This window comes from Topomyia yanbarensis, chromosome 3, assembly GCF_030247195.1.
Source record: "Topomyia yanbarensis strain Yona2022 chromosome 3, ASM3024719v1, whole genome shotgun sequence".
NCBI classification, from domain to species: Eukaryota; Metazoa; Arthropoda; class Insecta; order Diptera; family Culicidae; genus Topomyia; species Topomyia yanbarensis.
The window spans coordinates 334,541,341-334,564,089 of record NC_080672.1 but is presented as its reverse complement, the minus strand read 5'-3'; the positions used below and the strand labels follow the sequence as shown (position 1 = coordinate 334,564,089).

The following is a 22,749-nucleotide window of genomic DNA, read 5'->3' as shown; positions in this document are numbered from 1 at the left end:
ATGCTAATAATACAGATATGAATCATTCATTCTTGCTACAACACACTGCCATAAACTAGGGTATCACTTTTCTTTACTAATTGGAATAACTTCAATACTGCTGCTATCGCTTGACTCGGTTCCATTTTTGCCGTCGGAACTTGCCGGCTTCCGAACTTCCTCGTCGGTCAGCAACGCGTACTCGTCTAAATCGCCCTTCGGTTGTTCCCTCGTGTAGTAGTCTTCCACAACCAGAATCTCCAGTTCGTCATCGTTGTCGTGCAGCATCTGCTGAACGGTAGGCGGAGGCCTCGTCGGTAGAGGTGGTTTCTCTCGATCTCCCTTAAAGCTGGCCATGTGGTTCAGTCGACGTTTGGCGTAGGGACTGGAGTCATTATCCTCGAAATCGGTGATCTCTTCGATGCTACCGTTTGGGTTTAGATGTTGAAGGGGTTTTACTTTTCTCGGTGCGTAAGGACTGTTTTCGTAGCTTCTTTCGTCAAAGTTGTGGATTTGTTCGACACTCTGGCTAGGTCCGGGACTATGCGGGGGTTGAAGGGAGGAGACGACGAGGGAGCGAGATGCTGCCGGACTTGATGTGCTAGTACTATTTAGAGCTTGTAGAATATCGGTGGAATGATAGTGCAGCTCTTCTACTGGAGTTGTCGATTGCTGTACCTGATGCGAAACTCTCGATTCGGAAGGCGAAGCATGAACGTTGGCAACTACGGTTGCTGTAACGACCCTGTTGGACGTTGGTCTTTGGTAAATGGGAGAGTGCTGTTCTCTGTTCAGAGTATCTGTGGGCTCTTGGTAAACTGTACCTCTGACGGATAGAACGTTTTCGCTCCTGGATCGATTTCCTGGACGAAGATCAACATTGTCCTCTTCTTCGTTGGTATTTGTGTTTACATCGTCATTTGATTGGCGCTGTCGTCGCTTTTTCTTGCGCTTACCGCGCAGCAAAAGTTCATCTAAGGATGCAAAGGAGGCAGCGTCCAGTTTTGGCAGTAAAATGGCATCTTCGTATGCTGGAGGTCGTGATTCCCGTATATCCGGTGCATTTAATTGTGCTTCCTGTCGCATACGTAGCTGATTTTCGCGGGCTCTGCAAAAAAATTGTTTAAAAAGTACGAAATTGTGTAATCGCAAAGTATTACTCACATCTCTCGCATTTCCTGTATATTTTCCTGGCGCTCACGTTCAGCTACCATTTTGCGTCGTGAATCGATACATCTTCTCACCAGAGAGTAAATGCAGAAGAATCCGAAAAATGCGAGAATCGCAAGCATGAAGTAGGTCCATATTCTTTCAGTAGTTCCCATGACGTCCTGAGGATACCAAAGTGAACGACACGCAGCTTCCCAGGTTGCGCCGTAGAAGTCTTCCGGGCTGGTACAGCGAAGTTGTTTTCTATCACTGACCTGAAACAAACAAAACAAAATAAAGTAAAGTCACTGATGAAGAGAAGAGCAGACGATAGGAAGTAAGCTCAATAGGACAAATCAAAACTAAGTAAATAGTTTCAGCATCTTAAATTAAATTTGGCATGAACCATAATTGGATCAACATTTTTCTAAACAGTTTTCCATCTCCTACGCGTATCCGTGCAACTTACCCTTCTTGGCGGCTCAGTTAGAAACACATAGAAGTGAAAGAAGTCTGAATTGCGACAATCACACCGCCATGGATTATCGCCGAGCCAAATTTCGCTCAGGTAAGGATTGTCGTCAAAAAAGTCAATCCGAAACGGTGTCGTGAATCGATTTCCGGACAGGTTCAGCCTCAACAGTGCCGGTAGTCCCGAGAAGGTCGAGTTCTTAATCGTTGTAATTCTACACATACTCAAATCCAACGATTGCAGCGAATCTGACGCAGTACTGTCGGGCACTTCGAACAGCAAGTTTCCGGATAGATCCAGATCTACAATTGAAGGCATTGCTCCCAAAGCATCCGCATCGATGGCCAATATCTCGCACCAGCTCACGTTGAGATGAATCAGCGACGATGCGGTGAGCCGCTGTAATCGCCACAAATAGTTGCGGCTTAGGTTGATATGAGTCAACAGTTCGTTGTCCTTGAAGATCTTTGCATCCATCTGTTTGATCATGTTGAACGAAAGATCCAAGTTTTTCAAATGTTTTAGTCCTCGGAAGGCGTCATTTTGAACTGAATTAATGGCATTGTACGATAAATCTATGTTCTCAAGTAACTGATTCGAGGCGAAACTATCCCTTGTTAGCTGTCGAATCATGTTCCCTCGTAATATCGCAGTCATCAGATTGGGGAATCCCTCTAGATCAATCGAATCCATGTTGCAGTTCGAAAGATTAATCCGCTTCAAGCTTTGCGAAGTAACATTTCCGTGAGCCGACAGCGATAGTCGGTGGTTTTTCGCTAAATTTATATAACCTAAGGACTCCAACCCACTGAGTGCCGTAGGCTGAAGACTACTCAGCTTACAGCTGCTCAAGTCAAGCGTCTTTAAACTACTGGATGTCATATCCGAAATTCCATGGATTGGATTACCAGTGAGCTTCAGGTGTTCCAAATTTACCAATCCTTGAATGACCTCCTTTCCGGATATTTTCGTTATTTTGCAGTTACTCAAATCCAGATATTTTAATGACGCACTGACCAGAACTAACGAGACTTCGTTACTGGAAAAACTTGTAAAGGGGTTCTCTGCCAGGCTCAACTCCTCTAGGAATAATGTTTTCCGCAGTAATTCATTCGGGAAAATGTTAGCCCAATTCGAGATATTGTTCGTGGCTAGATTCAGCTGCTTGAGAGAGCTGAGTCCTTCCAGTGAGTGTGGTGGAAGGTCAGAAATTAGGTTTGACGATAGGTCCAAGTAACGCAGTTTCGAAAATTGGGATAACTCGGCTGGTACGGAGGTGAACATGTTTTCAGAAAGGTCGAGAATTTGCACCTGGAATAATAATAGATTTTTAGGTGGATTTAAGAAATATCTTAAAAGATACGTACGTCAGTTTGTGGAAAATGAGGTAGTTCAGACAGTCCTAAGCCGGAACAGTCCACGAAGAAGTCCACACTTTCGTAGCCACAGTGACATTGTTCCGGGCAAAACTCCTCTGATTTCAAGCATGTTATCATCGACGAGGTAAGTAGTAGAGCAATAAAAATGGCTGCCAGTTTGCCGTACATTTTTCGCTGTGAACAAGTCAAACTAGTGAGTATGTCTGTTATGGAAGAGAATGTTGATTATAGTGCGACCTTGGGAACAAATTTCATCCAAATTATTAAGGTTATGTCATCACTCTGAAAATTGTCCAGGTATGTCCTGTTCGGATGGCCGAGTGTCATATACCATTCCACTCAGTTCGTCGTGATCAGAAAATGTCTGTATACGTGTGGAGGTACATTCAAAACGTCACTTAGAAAAATGGGGTGGAGCAGCTACCCCGACCCGCCAAAACAACTACTTTTTGCCTTTCTCATATAAAGAAAGGCTATGCAATCACTGTAAAAATCGACTTTTTAACCGAGGCCCGGAGGGCCGAGTATCATACACCATTCGATTCAGTTCGTCGAGATCGGCAAATGTCTGTGTGTGTGTATGTATGTGTGTGTGTATGTGTGTGTGTATGTGTGTGTGTCATTTAAACTCACACAATTTTCTCAGAGATGGCCAAACCGATTTTCGCAAACTTAGTTTCATCTGAAAGGTATAACGCTCCCATAAGCTGCTATTGAATTTTTAGTTGATCCGACTTCCGGTTCCGGAGTTACGGGTTGAAGAGTGCGGTCACACAGCAAATTCCCATATAAACTGGTACCACCATAATGTTCAAATGATGTAAAACATATTAAAATTGATGTAACATTACTCTAGTTTGCGGGTCTGGATCACTAATGATCAATCAAAGCAGCTTTGACCACATTGGCCACCTATGACGGTTCATGACGCCCTCGGGGAACCCGCCAAGTTCCTAAGCTAATATCACACCCATTCCACAACGAATTCTCTACCGATTTTTACGAACTTAATTTCAAATGAAAGATACAGTAATGCCATTGACTGCTGCTGAATTTCATTCGGTTCTGACTCTTGCTTCCGGAGTTACAGGGGTGTTTGTAAGGATACACTGGAATTTCCCATATAAATCGGTACAATCGTAATACCTCAGAGGCTAAAAACTATTGAAATGGTCACCAAATTACTTCTAATCGTAGATCTAGATCACTGATTGCCAATCAAACATTCTTTGAATATATTGTCCACTATCGACGATTCCGGAAGTCTGGAATTCCGGGCATATTACACAATTAAAGTCACATCGGTTCATCGGTGATGACTGAACCGATTTTCTCAAACCAAGTCTCAAATGGAAGGCAAAATATGCAGTTGAGTATTGCGTAGCCGCCCCTTCCCCCCTCCCCACCTTGCCCTTACATCTCCCTTCTTCATCACTCCCCTCTTCTTGGATCACCCTCACGCCCAGATTTCCTTCATCCACCCCGTGTACCGAAATAAGATGAAGGATTTCTGACGCATCCTCCACACCCACTCTACTAAACCCCCATTCCCTACACGTTCAAACGCATTCCACCAACCTTTGCAAATTATAATCACATGAAGATAACATTGAACTCATGCTTATTAAGCTAATTAAATATTATTCTTTTGCCTTTCTTATATAGAAAGGTTATGCAATTGCTCCAAAAACCGACTTTCTAACCGAGGCCCGGAGGGCCGAGTCTCATATAACATTCGACTTAGTTCGCCGAGATCGCAAAATATCTGTGTGTATGTATGTGTGTATGTATGTATGTGTGTATGTGTATGTGTGTATGTATGTGTGTGTATGTGCGGATTTGTTAACAAAATGTCCACATCGGTTACTCGGAGATGGCTGAACCGATTTTTACAAACTAAGATTCAAATGAAAGGTATAATATTCCCATAGGTTGCCATTGAATTTCATCTTCAACCGACATCTTGTTCCGAATTACGAGTTGAAGAGTATGGTTACAAAACAAAATTTGTTGATTTTTCCAAATCGGTTTCTCGGAATTTTCTGAACCGATTTTGACAAACTTAATTTTAAATGAAAGGTCCATCAGCTGCTGTTGAATTTTGTGTGGATCCGAGTTCTGGTTCCTGAATTACAGGGTGATACGTACGATCACGCAGCAAATCCCGATTCTAATGAATTCTGCGATGAATGTAAAAAGGTGATTTTTTTCCAAAATGTAAACACAACTGTTGAATTTGTAGATCTAGGTCCCCAACAGTCATGTCATGGCCACCATCGACGGATCCGGAAGCATCCAAAGTCAGAATAACGGTTGTATTGGTTTCTCGAAAATGGCTAGATTTGCTCAACTTAGTCTCAAATGAAAGGTGTTGCGTCCCCAGAAACTGATATTAAATTCCATCTCCATCCGACTTCCAGCACCGGAGTTACGGGTTGTGGAGGTCGATCACATAGAAAACTCCGATTCAAACCGATACCGCGATGAATGCAAAAAGGTGCTCTTATATATACTTACCAAGTGTAATAAGAATGAAAGACATTTCCATAAAGTTATATTGTACGAACCAGCTATTAAATCATAGTTTGGAGAAATGAGAAAGGCACAATTGCACCTGTAGGTGGATTAAAACAGGTTTTTACCTTACGGCATTACTTAGTGGAGGGTTTTTCTATATGCATAGCACCCACTCTAGGCTAACTATTTACTGGTTAGTGCCGCCAGTGGGGTTAGAGTACCACTCCACGACACACCACCAATTTTCGACCAATCACACAAAATGGCCATTTCTGTATGCTAGCTGTTAGTGTTCTTCCTCTATGATAATAATCTGGGCGGTAAACAACAGATTGTCTAATTTACTGAGCTCTTATGTACTCTTGTGTCATCCAGCACCACAACTGGTTGAGCTCTTTGACTTCCTGTCCAGTGTCATTTGACACCGCAACTCCTTTAAACTGTTTGGTTCTCTTCTCGTGCCATTTAGTACAACTTCCTGGTTGAGCAATTCAGCTCCCTGCTTGTTCGCGAACTACTCAGTCTAGAACCCGACGATCGACCTAGACTACTTCGACGGAGAGTTCCCCGGCGAAAGAAGTTCTCCGAAATCGAATCAACAAGCTAAATGCCGTGGTCGTTCCGGAGATTCCGATGGAACAAGGCGTCCGGTTCAGCCGTGTGGTATCCGGTGGTGTTTCTTGCAGTATTTCTTGCAGTATTTCAGCAAAGATTTGACCCACTGGATTTCTGTTCACCAAGTCGTAAGAAGCGACTAACAACAGCTGTGCCGTCAAATGGTGAGATAACATCGTATTCACAAGTTTCCTATCTCATGCCTTCACGTGAGTCTATCGATGACAGTTGGTTGTTAGACCGGCGTCGGCTATCAGTTTTCTGCTGTAGCATTGAAATGAGAGGGTGCCAACGGGTGGGCCTCAAAACCCGAACCGTAAAATTTATGCCCCAATCCAAGGTGTGACGCGACCCATGCCGAGGGATGAATGGCGGGCGGAGGGCATCAACACTTTGAACCCTACATATAACTAGGACTGGGATCCGAAGTGTTGACAAATACCAAGTCGCACCCGGAGCCTGTGAGGCACCAGGGCCCACCCCCAGTATTTTTGATCTGACAGGGTTGACTTTCTTTCCCTAGTTATTCACGGGAACAAAATGGAAAACACTATGAACTATAAACATGAGGAGATTGCGGCGATGGAGGTGAAAGATGAGAAGGATTGCGTGAAAGGCTAACTTCGAGAGCTGCTAAATAGCGGCTCATTGAAGGATGTTGTGCCCTGCGCTTCGTCCATTCTCAACTCTCCAGATAGATACGAGGATCGGACAGTGAACAGGGAGGACACAGACCAGCCCGGTGGTGTAACCGGTGGGTTGGAGGGCTCCGAGAATATAACAACAGGAAGAGATCGTCTCTTAAGCGGAGCGGTGAAGTAACGCTATGGGTGGCTGCTGAAAAACGGCCACAAACCTGCTGAAGCACTAGAGTTGGTAAAAATCCCAACTGGAAAGACACTTTTTAAGCGACAGCGTTAGAAGGACACGGAGTCGCCCAACAATAATAGGTGCAGGAAGGAACCGCACCCGAAAAAGATCAAGGGTCAGGATCCCAGACAGACACTAAAAACTGAGCAGCGCCAAACCTTAACCGAAATGGCCAAGTCGCAGCCGGCCCTTGAAGCGTCACAGATTTCAAAACAAGCGCTTTACATCGAGTATTTCCCCGACAGCCTCGACAGATCCGATGGGAACATTCTCCGTCTGGTGCAAAATCAGTACGACAATTTCTGCACAGAAGGCTGGAGGAGGCTCGTGAAGAAAACTACTGTCCTCCAAATGGTAAAGCTCCTGCTGGCGGTAGATGAGGCATCAGTGAAACTAATAACCTCCCAACACAACCAGCTGAACTACGTATTCGGAAAGGCTAGAATGCGCCAGCTGAAAGGAAGTTCTAGGCAAGCATGGACTGTAAAAGCTCCTGTGGATGACCCAACATGGAGCACCTCACAGCGGACTTCTGATGATGCAGCGACGGTAACGAGCGCATCGGTGGCAGCCCGTCTCACGAGCTATACACAAAAGTACCCTACTGTAGGCGGCTCACGAACTGATACGAAAATCCCCTGTAGGCGAAGGTGCGCAAATGAAAAGTGCCGAAGCAAATACTGGGCCAGAAAAGACCACTGGAACGTCGAACAGCACACAGCCTGTGACTAGCTGTCAGTACAATAAACGCGACGAAGTATTGGCTCCAAAAATCGACGGTAAAGAAACACCGAAAAAATGAGCAGCATTTGTTGCATTCAAGCGAACCTCCACCATGCAAAAGGTGCTATAAGCGTCCTTACCCGGATGTTCACCAAAGAGCGCCTAGACATCGCTCTTCTACAGAAGCCGTGGGCAAATAAGCACAAAATCTTTGGCGTAAATTTCTCAGCTCACAATATAGTATATTGTTACGACCAGCCAATTCCAAGGCTGAAGTTTTGATAAACAGCAGTGGCGTAGCCAGAAATTTGGTTTGGAGGGGGTTTTGATGAAAATCGCAATTTTTTTGAAAAAATGCTAAAATTTAATATGAGTTTGATAAATTATTGAAAACTCTAAAACATAAGTAGTCTAACAGATGTCATTCCAGTCTAAAAACAAGAAGGATCAACATGGAACAGTTTTCAAACCTCTATAGATTATTTTCTAGTATAATATGTCAATGAAGTCAAAAATTGCGATCTTTTAAAGTGGGATAAATGATCTAAAAAATTTTCAACGTTTCAAGATCACCTAATATAAAAATCCTTGACTTTGAAGGTTTGACAACTTCGGGAAGTTATCAACATAAAACAGCGCCTGCTTCGATATAGAAATTTTAGTGATTAACTCTCATAGAGGTAATTATGGCGAATTAATTTTTCAAAAATATTAAGAGACATGGTGCCTTCAGCAAAGTTTTTGATAATGTCATTTCAAACAATTTTGTTGAAAATATGAAGGCTACATGAATTCAACATATAGGGATTTAAATGGACTGGGCCTGCTATATTTCTTCTTAGTAAATAAAAATTTAGGTGAAAACTATTTTTTCTGCGCTACGGATAAAATTGTTTGAAACAATCATTGCGAGTTGAGAATACAAAACCTATAACTAAATTATGGATGGATGGAACTGAAACTTGCGTTTCGACTTCATCTCATCAGAATCCGACACTAACTTGGTGGGCGGACTAAGCTTGCGCCGAATTGATGCTAGCTCCTGAAAATGGAATCACTCTTTGTGTTTTTGAGTCCTTTTAATATCTGGGAATTATTTGTTTTATATCCAATTCCCTTATTTTTTGTAAGCTTCAAAGGCACCTTGAACGCAATGTGAATTTATTATTTAATTACCGCAGAAGAGATTTATCAAATACAGTAATTTCAGAATAGCTTGTTGTAAAGGTTTTCTACTACTATATTTCGATACTCTGAATATGTGGGATATTTATGTCTTTGACAAAGTTGTTTGAAATAGCACTTTCGAAAACTTTGCTGGAGACATTAAGTCTCGACCCAAACTTGGTTGAAGAGTAATTGTTGTCTATAATTACTTCTAGGAGAATCAACCGTCAAAATTTTTCTATCAGCAGATGAACAGTTTTACGTTTTGAAATTCTTCAATAATACTTAACATCGAAATTTGGCAGTTTCGAATGAATGTGATCGTGACCGTTAAAAATTTATCGAGCATAATTTTACTTTTCTTTATTAGTCAACCTCACAACTTGCAGTACTAGAACGTAGTACACAAAATTTTAGTACGCCATTCATTGCATCCTGCTAAGAGGCTATTCATATAGTTTATAATACAACAAAAATCCAATGCTCATAAAACCGATCCTGACCTGCTAGAGACAAAATTACATCAGCTTTCAACTAGTTTCTGAAATGTTATTCTTGTTGTAACCCATATTGAATTCTTGTCTAAACTCTACACAATCTAAAAAAATACATTTTCAGCAAATGTTGAAATGTATGTAAGTTTTCGGTAAACAAGCTTATGTTTTATATGCAATCAACCTATTCAAATTTAGATTCCCATTCGAAAAATTGTCTCTAATCCATATTTTGAAGCATCTTTCCAAAAATGAGCTCATAATAATTCAGACAGTTATTTTATTTTACATTGAAGTAATTTGACAACTATGGGATTTTGGCTAAGAGATAGGTTACAAGATCTCCTTCCCATTAATTTTCCAAAAGTTCTCATGACGCTCTAAACACAGTTATCAATGTAGTGATCAGAGAATATTTTTCCAAAAATATTTTGTGGAATATTAAATTAAATTCGTCAGCATCAATGTTTTTTCAATTCAATTAATTTTGGTTTGGGGGGGGTTTAACCCCCAAACCCCCCCCCCCCCCCCTGGCTACGCCACTGATAAACAGAGTAGTAAAATTCTTGCCAATTACAGGATTCATTCAACGAGACGTCGTTGCAATAACAGTGGAGGCTCCGACGGCTTTGGAAAAGCAGGAGATTGTGATCGCTTCTGCCAACTTGCCTGGCGATGCGGATACAGCACCACCTTCTGAAATCGATGCCCTCATAAAGTGCTGCAGAAGCATAAACAAGCCCTTTATCATTGGATGTGATGCCAATGCACATCACACAATATGGGGTAGCACGGATATAAATACAAGAGGTGAATACCTGTCGTCAAATGATGTCAATGTATGTATGTAACAAGGGAGTTGTACCTACATTTATGACCGCAGTTAGGAGCAAAGTACTAGACCTCACGTTATGCAGCACTCAAATGACGAAAAATAAAGATTTGGTATGTTTCTGACGAACCTAGCCTGTCGGATCACAGACACGTAATGTTCGCCATAGAAGCCAATGAACTCACAATACAAAAACACAGGGAAATAAGGAACACAAATTTATGTGTGTTATCCGCTCACACCTGGAACAGTCGAAAATCGGAGAATAGGATACAATATCCGGCAGATCTGGATAATACGGCAAACGACCTACAAAAGAGGATCATAACCACCTACAATGTCAGTTGCCCTCTTGTAACGAGGTCTGCACGTCGCGATGTTCCCTGGTGGAACGAGAATCTGGCAACACTTGGTCGGTGTTAAGTCAGACCGGACTAAGTGACAAAATATTGATTTCGAGAAAAATGGGTTTAAAGTTTGAATTGCAGCATCTTCTATGTTATAATTGGAAATTATTTTTTGCCATAATTCTTGTTTATGGTTACATATTTCAAATCTGGCAAAAATTGAATGTAGCTGAAGAAATTCTTTATCCAGTATTGTCATTATATCATTTTTTGTTTTGCGACTTAATCCGGTCTGACTTAACACCGACTACTTAGGAACGAAACTAGGCGCCTGTTCAATAAAGCGAAGATTAGTGGTAACTGGTCAATTTACAGGACCGCTCTTACCAAATACAACACTGAATAGCCTATCTCGGCTAATAAACTATCAATGCGCGAGTTTTGTGAAAACATTGGAATCTTTCTGGGGGCAGTTCGCCTTCAAAAGATCACGCAAATGGCCTAGGGCAAGTGAAAAAAGGCGATGGTTATCTCACAATTGGCAACAGTGAAACATTGGATGTTGTATTTCTGTTGATGTTCTGTTTCTGGTTTTTTCGCTCGAACAGTCAACGAGTGCGGATGCCTCTCGAAGCGCTCCGCAAGTAATTTGTTAATTAGTATTTTTACCTACGTAAACAAACACAGGCCCGATGAGAGGGGGGGGGGGTCAGCCAGGGCAATTGCCCTGGGGCCCGGGTCGTATTTGGGGGCCCGCGTTTTTACTCGGTAGATGGGCGAACACGACCGGTATTCATAGAAGAGAAATAAAAATATCAATAGTTATTTCTTTGTAATCATTCGTCTTATTAAATTATTATATGATGGAGGCGTAAAAAATGAAAACTTTATTTGATAGTTGACATTTGTTAAAACAAACGTTCTTAAGGGAATTGTCTACTTTGTGTACAAGTTTAAAAAGCGAGTTTTATTACTTGAATTGAGGAATACACTACGAAATATTGAGAAGCCAATTCAAAGTATGTTCGAAGAAAGCAATAGAACGTCAAACAGGAATGCGAGCGCACGGACAAACGCATCCGTCCTCTTCTACGTTTGCTTCTTTGCTGGTTGTGCTGGTTGTTGGCGTGGAGATACTGGGCGTGATTGTTGTTGAGTGAATATTTGTTCCTGTCAGAGCCGTAGATATTGATTTTGTAGCCGTTTGTGGTTTGGCATAAGATAACGGTTTGCTGTTTACGGTTATAGCAGATGGGCTTATTGCAGTGGCGTAGTAGCGGGGGGGGTTTTGGGGACGAAACCCCCCCCCCCGAAAAATTTCGGAGAAATTTGAAAAAATTGAATATGTTAAACAAAAATATGCCTAATATTTTAAATAAAGTTCTCAAAGTTTCATTTGCAAAAGTTATCTTGTGAAAATATTTCCTTGTAGTGAAAATTGGCTGCAGACTCGACACCTATCTGTCGGCACGTTGTGGAGGCTAGCTCAACCGCCGAGGACTATAACAAGTAGATCCCGGCGAAGCGAGGAGCTAGGAGCTTAATGGTTCACGAAACGAATATCGGTACCGAGAGAAATTTCGCCACATTCTGTTGTCCTTGACTGATGGCGAACATGGACTGGAGAGCGTGCGAGAAGTATCCCCTTAGCGACCACCAGGCGATTCGCTACCGCATCGGCCAATGGAACCCTGCTGCAGCACGAAGAAGGACGGGCAGCAAGCTAAAGTGGAAGACGAAAGCCTTTAACGAAAACCTCTTTGTTGAATTACTTCGGCGAACAACGGAATCAAGTACGTTGATACGGCTGGCGCCTAACATGAAGGATTGTGATGGCTTGTGACGTTACAATGTCACGAAAACTAGGGCCATGCAGTAGACGGCGTGCAGCTTTCTGGTTAAATGAGTAACTCAGTACGCTACACGCTGTTTGTCTTAGAGCCAGAAGGCGGGCTCAGAGCGCAAAATCGGAGAGTGAGAGAGGAGCGCAAGCGACGTATCTGGAAGGTAGGGACTCTTTAAAACAGGAGATCAAGCTTAGCAAGCCAATTGCCATAAGTAGCTGTGCTGAGAAATAAACGCTAATCCCTGGGGGATGCGTACTGAGTCGACATGATGAAGACGAGGGTCCGTCGACTCCAGCTGAAATATGCCCGGGTAAGCTAAAGATAATCGTTGAGGGTCTCTTCCCGAATCACGATTCAACTACCTGGTCACCGACACCGTACGGCGAAGAAGAAGGAGTGGCAAGTGACTAACGACGAGCTCAAAGACGCGTCGATGTGATTGAAATCAAAGAAAACCCCCGATCCGGATGGAATACAAACCGTTGCGCTGAAAGCTGCGATCCTGGCATATCCGGACATGTTCAGGATGCTACTGCTAAAGTCTTTAGGCGATGCTAATCCCCGAAATGAGGAAGGTGCAGAAACTGATGTTGCTGCCAAAGTCAGGGAAGTCACCGGGCCATCCAGCCTCGTATAGACCAATGCCGCAGCGTGGCATAAAAGAATGAGCCAGATCCTGAAGAGCTACTTCCAGAGTAAAGCACTGCTGTACCAGACGAACAAAAGGGCAGAAGGCAATGCGAGTCGCAGCGGGTGTTACTCAGGGCTCCATTCTCTGTCCAACACTTTGGAATGGGATGTACGATGCACTGATAATATAAATTCGTGGATATAATGAATCATCCAATGCACGAATTCATTCGTCGTTTTCTGCAACGAAGTATTTTCGTGCATTGTTAATAGTAAGTTTCGTTCATTTCATGAACAAGAATGGCCGTATGGTGAACGAAAGCTTTCGTAAATTTTACACATTTAATGTACACTGCACGAATGTTATCGTTGATAACGACATTATTTTTCGTGAACGAAATGAAATGTTTTGTTTATTTTAATAAACGTTTGTGTATATTACGAACGATTTCGTTGGTCGCATCGAAATCTTTTCGTTTATCTTAGAAAAGTTTTCGTATTTATTAGCCTCTTATTGTTTTCAATCGATCTTTTGGGATCGATGTTTGACAACATCGTTTTTTTTATTTAAAAAAATCGATGTGGCCAAATCGATTTTATTTTGATACGAAGAAATGGCCGTTTGATGAACGAAAGTTTTCGTAAATTTTACTTATTTAGTTTACATTGCACGAAAGTTATCGACATTATTTTTGGAAATGTTTCGTTTATTTTAATAAACGTTTATGTATATTACAAACGATTTCGTTGGTCGCATTCGATTTTTTAGGATCGATGTTTGACAGCACCGATATTGCTCCGGCAGAGAAAAACTCAAAATTATTCATACAATATCAACGAGCAGTTCGCGACGGCTCAACTGATTCTGTACTGCTCCAGATTCTGAATCAACTGGAAGCGAAAGTATTTCAGGAAATCTTCCTGCAACCGGCGGACACGGATACGACTACTAAATAGTCAGACAACAACAATTATCTGACGTATAGCAACAATGGCTCCATATTGCTCTTTTGACGTGGACGGTTTGACGAATGGTGCTCGTAAATATTATAGAGATATTCGTAAATAACAGCGAACGACTCGTTTGCTGAATGAAGCTGTTTCGTAATAAGCAAAGCGGTTCAGCGGATACAGATCACCATCGAAGGGCATGTGAATGCATCGAAGCGTGCACTGAAGCAATTGGGAGTGATAATCGACAACTGATTGAGCTTAAACAACCACGTTGAATGCACATGCGAAATTTCGGGTCTTTATCTCGTGTTTCGTAATCGATACTGCGATATGGGGCTCCTGGTTGGGGTGCGGCGCTGAAAACCAAGTGAAACCGCGAAAACCTGAACAGGACGCTTCGACTGCTAGTCGTACGAGTTGCGTACCGGAGGCAGTATGCCTTGACGCCGAGATGATCCCCATCTGCATTACCCTGACGGAGGATATCAAGTGCTACAATCAATGAATCGTCAGAAACGTGAGGAAGATGATGAGAATACGGTGAAAGGAAAGTGGACCTACCGGCTCATCCAAACCTGTCGACGTGGGTCAATAGAAAGCACGGAAAGATGACCTTCCACCTGAAACAGCTCCTACCGAGCCATGGCTGCTTAAGGAGTATCTTCATCGGTGTGGGTACGCAACGTCAACACTGTGCCTGGAGCGTCTTCGAATGTCCGAGGTTTGAAGTCTTTGAATGTCCGAGGAGAGTCTTTGAATGTCCGAGGTTTGAAGTGACGTGCAGGGAGCTACTTAAAACGGGAGGACCGGACATCAACCCGGATAATGTCAAGCGACATAGAGACGTGGAACGCAGTAAACAGAGATATGATGTAGATCAGTGATCCTAAACTTGGGTTCCGCGGGCCCCTAGAGGGCCGCGAAGTCATTGCTGGGAGTCCGCGAAGAAAAATATATTTTCCGAGTGCATATTGAAATTTCAAATCTTGTTTCCTAACAAATTGAAAATAACATATTGATAATATACAAAATTGATGTTTATCTGTGGGGGTCCGCAGCAACCCAGTGTGATATCTATCATGACCGTCTTACAGCGGAATGGACATCGAACAACGGTTTCGGGAGAGCAATCACCGCCAGGGAACTCTCCGCAGGTATAAGTTAGACCCACCGCCGAGGACTAGTCGAATAGACTGCAACAGAGCAGCTGGTATGAGTCGTCGAAACGCCATCGAACCGGACGTCACGCTCCATGCGGATTCGCCAGACCGACCACGACACCCCACCGGTTGTTCCGATAGAAAAATAGCGAAAACCAAAGATGAATCGATATTGGGAGAACTTTTTTCGCCAGGGAACTCTCCGTCAGCGCAAGCTAGATTCACCGCTGGGGACTAGACTGAGTAGACAGCAACGAGACATCACTAGTCGCGGGTCATCAACGCACCAGTGCACCGAACACCCTGCTTCACCAGAATCGCTGAACTGACCTCGGCACCTAGCTGATTGGCTCGATCTCGGGAATTCTCTGTCGGAGTAGGTCAGGTCCATCGTCGGGGAATAGACCGAGTTGTTCGCGAACAAGTCGAGGACTGAATGGACCATCAAGGAAGTAGTGCTAAATGGCCCAAGAAGAGAACTAAATGGCTTAAAGGAGTTGCGGTGCTAAATGGCACCGGTTACGGAGTCAAAGGGCTCAAGAAGTTGTGGTACTGAAACCAAATAAGAATCGGTATCGGGAGAACATTTTTCGCCTGGGACCTCTCCGTCAGCTTACAGTCAGATTCACCGCCGGGAACGAGACCGCGTAGACCGCGACGATACACCACCAGTCGCGCCGGGGCTCCAGCAAACCGGATGCCCTACTCTACCGGAATCGCCGAACTGACCGCAGCACCTGGCTGGTTGGCTCGAACTTCTCTTGCCGGGGAACTTTTCGTCGGAGTAGGCTAGATCTATCGTCGGGGACTAGACCGAGTAGTTTGCGAATCAGTCGGAAGCTCAACGAGGAAATGGTACTGAATAGCACAAGGGAACTAAAGGGCTCAGTAAATTAGACAGTCTGAAGTTTGCCGCCCAGATTGTCCTCGTAGGGAAAGAGCATTTATATTATACCGACAGCTAGCTTTCCTACCTTGACTACCCAAACCCGTTCCCTGAGTTGTTGGTTTTTGAACTTTTTTTCCTGCTCAGAATGTTTTTGAACATTTTTTCATATACATACAAAAAAATATTATATCCCCCCCCCCCCCGAAAAATTTTCTTACTACGCCACTGGCTTATTGTTCTTTTGCACAAAGTATTCCGTGGTGCATTTTTTTTGCAGAATTCGTTCATAGGAATCTTCTATGGGTGCATAATCATTAATCAGTGTTGCCTGATGAAACGTCCCATTTTCGGTTGATCCGCATAAAATGGTTACGTATGAAGGAGTTGGTTTGTACGGAAGCATTCTCACCATAAGAACAACGTTAGGGACATCCGGGAAAATGCAAAGTTTCAGCTGTTATGAAAAGCATTTCTCCGTATCTTGACATAAATTTGTTAATCACGATGTCAGGGGCGTGTGGAGATAATTCATGTAAGCATATCTCTCTAGAGCCCTTGCCTATATATACTGGGATGATGTTGTTAACGTGACAACTTTCGTTGGTGTGCTGCACGTTGTTCACAATCTACACGTTTAATAATTGTTTCACTTCCCGAGTAGCTGATCTTACAGGACATTTCCAAATCAATATCAACACAATTGGTCTGCAGTCGTTTTTACCGTGTATCTATAGCGGAACGATGTTCAGTTTCTACTCTTGGCGAGATGAGAAGGTAGACTGACCTTAACTAACCGTTGAATAAAAGGTTAATTTTTATATTTTTGTATTGTTATAGAACGTACTAGTATTTTCCCTCTAAAAATGCATTGTGTTGAGATAGAACGGTGATTTTGGGTCTCACCAAAGATGCGTGTGATGTCGATAAGAACCCAATTATGATGCGCAAAATTACTGTGTTCTGTGTTTATATTGTTGTCTCGTCCCACATATTCCCACAGTTTACTTATGTAAATAGAAAATCTTTTTGATTTGATAATTTTAAACAAGAATTTTGAGCTGCATCTGCTACCTTCTCATTTTGCTTACAACAAAAGCCAAAAACTGCTCCAGTGCTACCAGCAAAAAAACAATCCATGTGTCGCTTTGTCTGCACAGTAGAAGCAAAATATTATGTTCCAAGCTACTGTGTCGAAAAAAAATGAGTGACGATTACAAGTAGAAAGTGGTCTATTGCGGTCAAAATATATTCCTATTTACTTTTCGAGACGTTCCTTAAGATCTATTATTAAAAGTACAAATGAAGCTAAAGATGGCCAATGTTTACACCATACAATTTCACCATGTTAGACATAGCGTGCTGATTATGTTCCAGGCCATCAATGGAACAGAAGCGTTTGTTTGGCGAAACAAAATATATCCGCTCACTGTTAAAATACAAATTCTAAATCCCTCCGTGGGTTGGAAGTATTATTCCTGCTATTGTAGCACCTGCAGATCCTGTTTTCCTTACCCCTAACCTTACTACTTCCCCAATCCTTGCCATCAGGGAAATGATGAAAAAACGATTCATGGCAAGGCACAGATCTCCGATCTACATGGGGAATGTGCCATTTGAGCCAGACGCTGCTGATTCCTGAATACCCACAAATTTAAAAACTTGTAACTATGGCAATTTTACCCTATTTGGATACCACGGAATAAGAAGCTGTCGAAATTTGCCTGTCTGGCACGCTATCTGTAGATGTGGCAATATGAGTCAACCGAAGTCTAATAGAAACTACGGACTCATCCATCTCTGATACCTCTGCAACAAAGTTGGATTCTAATTTTGTTCGATAGGTAGACTTTTTTCGGCTTCACTTTCTGCACACTCTTTGCGTACCTTTATGCTCAGGCCTTTGGAGGACATAGGTTTAAAAGGGCCCGGCAGTAATACAAGCCTTGGGGCCCGACGTGGCTCTCGACGGCCCTGAACAAACATCGCGCGCGTTCCTCGTAAGTTGCAGTGCTATTGAACTTCAAGTAATAGTAAAATAATGCAGTGCGGTGTAAAAACTTGTAACATAAATGACGACCGCTTCCTCTGGAAGTGTGAATTTTGCAGCAGATCGTACCATGTTGCCTGTGTTGGTGTGCAGCGTAATCAGGAAAATTTTATCCGGGCATTTATGGTGCCTGTATGTGCGGACTGCCAGCACATTATTAGGACAGAGGTTGACACACGCAAAATGATCTATCTACAAGATCAGCTGCTAAAAATGATGAAGTCGCATACGGACACACAACATCGAACCACAGCTGACCTAAAGAGCCACAGTCTTGAATTGTTCGGTAGCATCGAACAATTACTTAACGACGTAAAGCAGTCAATGCAATTCGTCCATAAAAAGAACGAAAACATATGCAGTAAACTGGGTCAGCATTTTCATTCTTGTGACAATTTGTTACAAAATTCGATCGACACCATCAGCAAATCGACCAAAACAATATCGGACAATATGACTCATAAAATTGACGAACGGCTATCACACCTCGAGAACGAACTGCTTTCCACTAAATGTTCTGAGCCGTACCCTCTCGCCAATTCCGACCTATTGGAGGAATTGAAGAAAGAAGTGAAAGCTATTTCCATTGCAATCTCCAACATGACAACACCAGAAAATGGCATGAATCAATCAAAATCTCTGGCTGAAGAATTAGCGTAAAAATCACACGCTACAGTAATCCAACAGAAAATAGATTATACGTCTTCAGGCTGGCGGTTTTTGGGTGATAAATGGCAATGGAAGCAGGATTGGACAAAATATGACGCCAAACAACGCATTCGACGACTTCAGGAGAAAGCTGCTGATGAAGCAAGACGCAACCGAAAACGTTGTAAGCATTCAAGTCAACGTGACAACGATCGCGCTAACAATCATCATCATAACGACAGTGGTAAGACGTCAGACAAATTACTACTTGCCACGGCGAAAAAACAATTTTCCGTTCCTCTCACAACCACATCCGATTGCAGGTATTGCAATACCAGCAGTAAAACCAAATTTCATAAACTTTAAAAAAGGCGACATCATCAACCCATACCGTTCAGCTAACGAAAACATTCAACCCAAACAAATGGAAGTGACACCTACCAACGGCGAAAATAGTTGAAACACATTGGCAACCACATCTCAACATTCGAACACAGACAGCCAATTTTAACTGGACCCCTTGCGCCCTCCAATCGTACGCCTCACGTCACAATCAACGAATGGCGATGTTCGCTTTTCAAAGACCAGACTTCGCGAACCAAAAATAATGAACATTGTACGCCTATACCTGGCATATATGAAGGACCAACACCCATCTATTTGCGTGGAAGGAATGACGCTGACCAGCATCAAAATGACCCTCGCATCCGAAGGACTACCGACCGCTCCTGACCATCTCCTGCGCATTTTCATCGAAGTCTATCAAGAATATGGACTGAGACGAAGCAGCAGCAGACCTTGACTCCTATGAAAATTTTTATCAAGCGAAAGAACCAGGCGCCTTCAACAACTCCGCTAAACTACGCATGAATTTGGAACGTCGAATTTTCGGAAGTAACGACGCCCTCTATAGAGGAAGAAAATATAACTGTAAGTAATTTAAATATTCCAAAAACTTCTTCGCATCCACAACAGAATTCGGTTGAATTTTTAGTCTATTGCCAAAATTTTAATCGATTGAAAAGCCCAGCCAAAATGAAAGAAATCCAACAAAAACTAATTTCTCTTCTTTTAATATAATTCTTGGAACAGAAAGTAGCTGGGATGAAAGCGTAAGAAGCGAAGAATTTTTTGGAAATCAATTTAATGTATTTCGGCATGACCGTAATTTGTCTATATTGTCAGTGATATGTGCAAGAAATGTCTCATCTCACTGATAGGTGGATTAAATCGGGTTTTTCAAAACAAATTATCTGGTGAGGAGTATGTATAGCGATGTTTAATCTTTGGCTTCCTGATAACTTTATTCGTATTCACTGGAAACTGGAATATTACTGAACTGAGAGATATACAAAACGATCGATGGTCTAAGTTTGTTAAATAGAAGGGCATATTTCACATCGAATATATGTAGTTCTAGGTCTTTATTTTGCATTTAGGTCGGAATACTGGACTCGAATTCTCGTATGGATTTAGGTTGAGAAATAGGTCGGCAGGGGTGCATCCAGAAAATAATTTCGTGAGGGGTTCGAAATTACGATTTTAAGATGAACATTGAACAATGCGTAATACGTAAAACCCTCATTTAGTGAAAACCAGTATTGGTGATCATATTTGGTTTGAAAACGTTTTGAGTTTCAAACTATTATAAAATTCAAACTAATTTAAAGTTTCTCAACAAGTTGACATTTTTTGGGATGGATCCGGACCCCCAGGACCCTCCCCTTGGATCCGCCACTGCAGTTCGGGAATAACTGAGAAAGTTACAATTTAGATCAAGATTTGTACGTCAAAGATTTTGCAGATTCGCATCCATGTTTTTGTTTCTACTTTGTGCCTCTGTAATCGCATAGATTCCGTTGGCTCTTTTGTGCCTAACTCAAGACACCGCGATACATATCCACCAGGAAACATTTACATTTAAAATAATATTTTTGTATCCACACGATTGTATTCACCAAAAATTTAATAACAATTCCTACTAAACAAAGTTCACACAAAATTAACATGTCGAAACCCTTCTCGTAAGCCAACCGTGAATCATGCTACTTGCTTCACCTTTGTTACAAACACATATGAATGGCACCTTGCACGAAACGATCACCGGTAGAATTACGCCGCATCGCAACGCCGTCTCGGTTCGCGATAAGATAAAGATTATCTATTTTGCCCCAAACAGTTTCGCTGCTTTGCGCTTCCGAATTCGTACGTTTGAATTCAACCACAAGTTTTCACTATTGACTGGTGTAAAAATATTTCGTTTTTACACTTCGGATGTGTCAAAACGTGGCCGACTCTTTTAACTATTTATAGCTAGCATTTATTTTCATACTAAATTGCATTATGCTTCACAGGGTGTTTAGGAATATAGTAAATGCGACTTGTTTTTGTTTTTTTTGCATAAGGAGCAACTGTTTGCTTACTTCGTTAAGACACTTTTCACAATAAATCCATTTTAGGTAGAAAACTTTTCAAACCTAAGAGTTTCGCAATACAATAATCAAACCGAAACGAATCAACCACTGCAGGTGGAAACCCGAAACGATACTAAATCGATAATAAGACGTAACGCATCCACCTATGAATGCTAACGGGAAGCCTCTTATCAATGAATGTTCCATTCGCTGATAAGATAAACGGTACCGTTACCGGCGAAATTCACTACGGCTAAATACCACATTTCGGTACGAATTGCACTCGTAACTTACTGATATCTGACTTGACCAAGCGAAACCCTTAACCATTTCTGCTAATTGACTGTATTCTGTTCCCTACGGATCAGTCCAGGATATCACACTGAACAACATTTCCTTAGAAATTAAACCCATCCTGCCGTCAAACAGCGGCAGTCATAAATTACTTAAGTCTGATAAATACACTCATAAATTTATTAGAACGCTCACACGTCGGACGAATCGAGTTTCATTAGGCCCGGCAAAAACTGACTCAAATCATCGGAAAATTGCCTCCCGACATTACTCCACATTAACTTTCATAAACCGTAAGTCGTGTGTCATAGGAATAAGTATGTACATCAAACAAACCCCGAAGAGGACGATTGGCAATTAAGAGGGGATTACGGTTTTCTCATTGATTTTAATGATGCGAGAGATTCATCTGCGTCTGTATCGGTGGCACAACGTCCCGTCAGCTTGAACAACGACCCAACGGGCGTCCCGGTTGAACGGGGGGATATAGAAAGATTTCAATGGTGCCGTGTCTCGTGCATTCGCAGCCCGACCGGACGAGTAGCCAGCCATCCATTGGTGCTTATCGCTTGTGTGCAAGTGGTGGGAATAAGGAAAACAGAATATGGCTTATCCTTGCTAATGCTTGCGAATGGCTACGGGGGAGACAGAGAACGATGAAACGCTCTATCGATGGGTGGGGATGGTACTTGGAGAGATTTCAGCGACATTTAAGACGGGCAACCTTTTTCGGGAGGGTTAGGCCGACCAGTTATGCGTGGAATATTCAAAGTACGAAACCGTTTCAGGACAACACTATTTTGATATTCAAAATGTTTTACTCCACTATCTGGTGCTCCATGTCATTCTTAAATCTCAAAAATCTCCTATTTAACGAAACTATGTAAAGTTTGCACGCCTCTTAGTCGATGGCTTTCAATCATTCATACATCACCAGATTCTGAAAAACCTTGAATTGGTAAATAACGTTGACTTTTAGCTCATCAGTTGTTTGCTATATGTCGGTGTAGACGAGAGGTAACCAAACGACATCACCGTTTTTGAAAGGCCATCGTATTCAATAAATCAATGGAATGCCTGTATGACTTGTTTTCCGTATCGTTTAAACCGAAGATCTTCAAAATCTTGTGAAATAACATTTGAAAGCAATCTACCATCGATCTTGTTTCGTTATTGTTCGCCAGTGCTATTCACACAGTCACTGTTTTAGCATGCAATGGTGTCTCTAGTACCTGCTTCAGTAGCTTATCACACTGAATAGGCAGTTTTGTTTATTTAAATGCCCATTTAATCAACCACGTCTGAAAGCATAACTTTTTGGC

General features: G+C 42.3%; 1 protein-coding gene across 1 annotated transcript; it reads right to left on the bottom strand.

The window, feature by feature from the left end:
• On the bottom strand, positions 1-21,257 carry LOC131692569 (uncharacterized). Its single transcript, XM_058979687.1, has 5 exons — positions 21,143-21,257; positions 2,968-3,153; positions 1,598-2,911; positions 1,144-1,403; positions 1-1,087 (listed from the first exon to the last, which is right to left on the bottom strand). Exons 2-5 carry the CDS (start codon positions 3,145-3,147, stop codon positions 64-66), a joined length of 2,778 nt encoding a protein of 925 aa, XP_058835670.1. The 5' UTR covers positions 3,148-3,153; positions 21,143-21,257; the 3' UTR covers positions 1-63.
• Positions 21,258-22,749: the final 1,492 nt, after the last annotated feature.

Coding starts and splice junctions, on each gene's coding strand:
- LOC131692569 (XM_058979687.1), bottom strand. CDS start 3,147: ATGTACGGCAAACTGGCAGCCATTTTTATTGCTCTACTACTTACCTCG. Junction 1,404..1,597: donor TAACTGAGCCGCCAAGAAGG/GTAAGTTGCACG, acceptor TGTTTGTTTCAG/GTCAGTGATAGAAAACAACT. Junction 1,088..1,143: donor ATACAGGAAATGCGAGAGAT/GTGAGTAATACT, acceptor ATTTTTTTGCAG/AGCCCGCGAAAATCAGCTAC.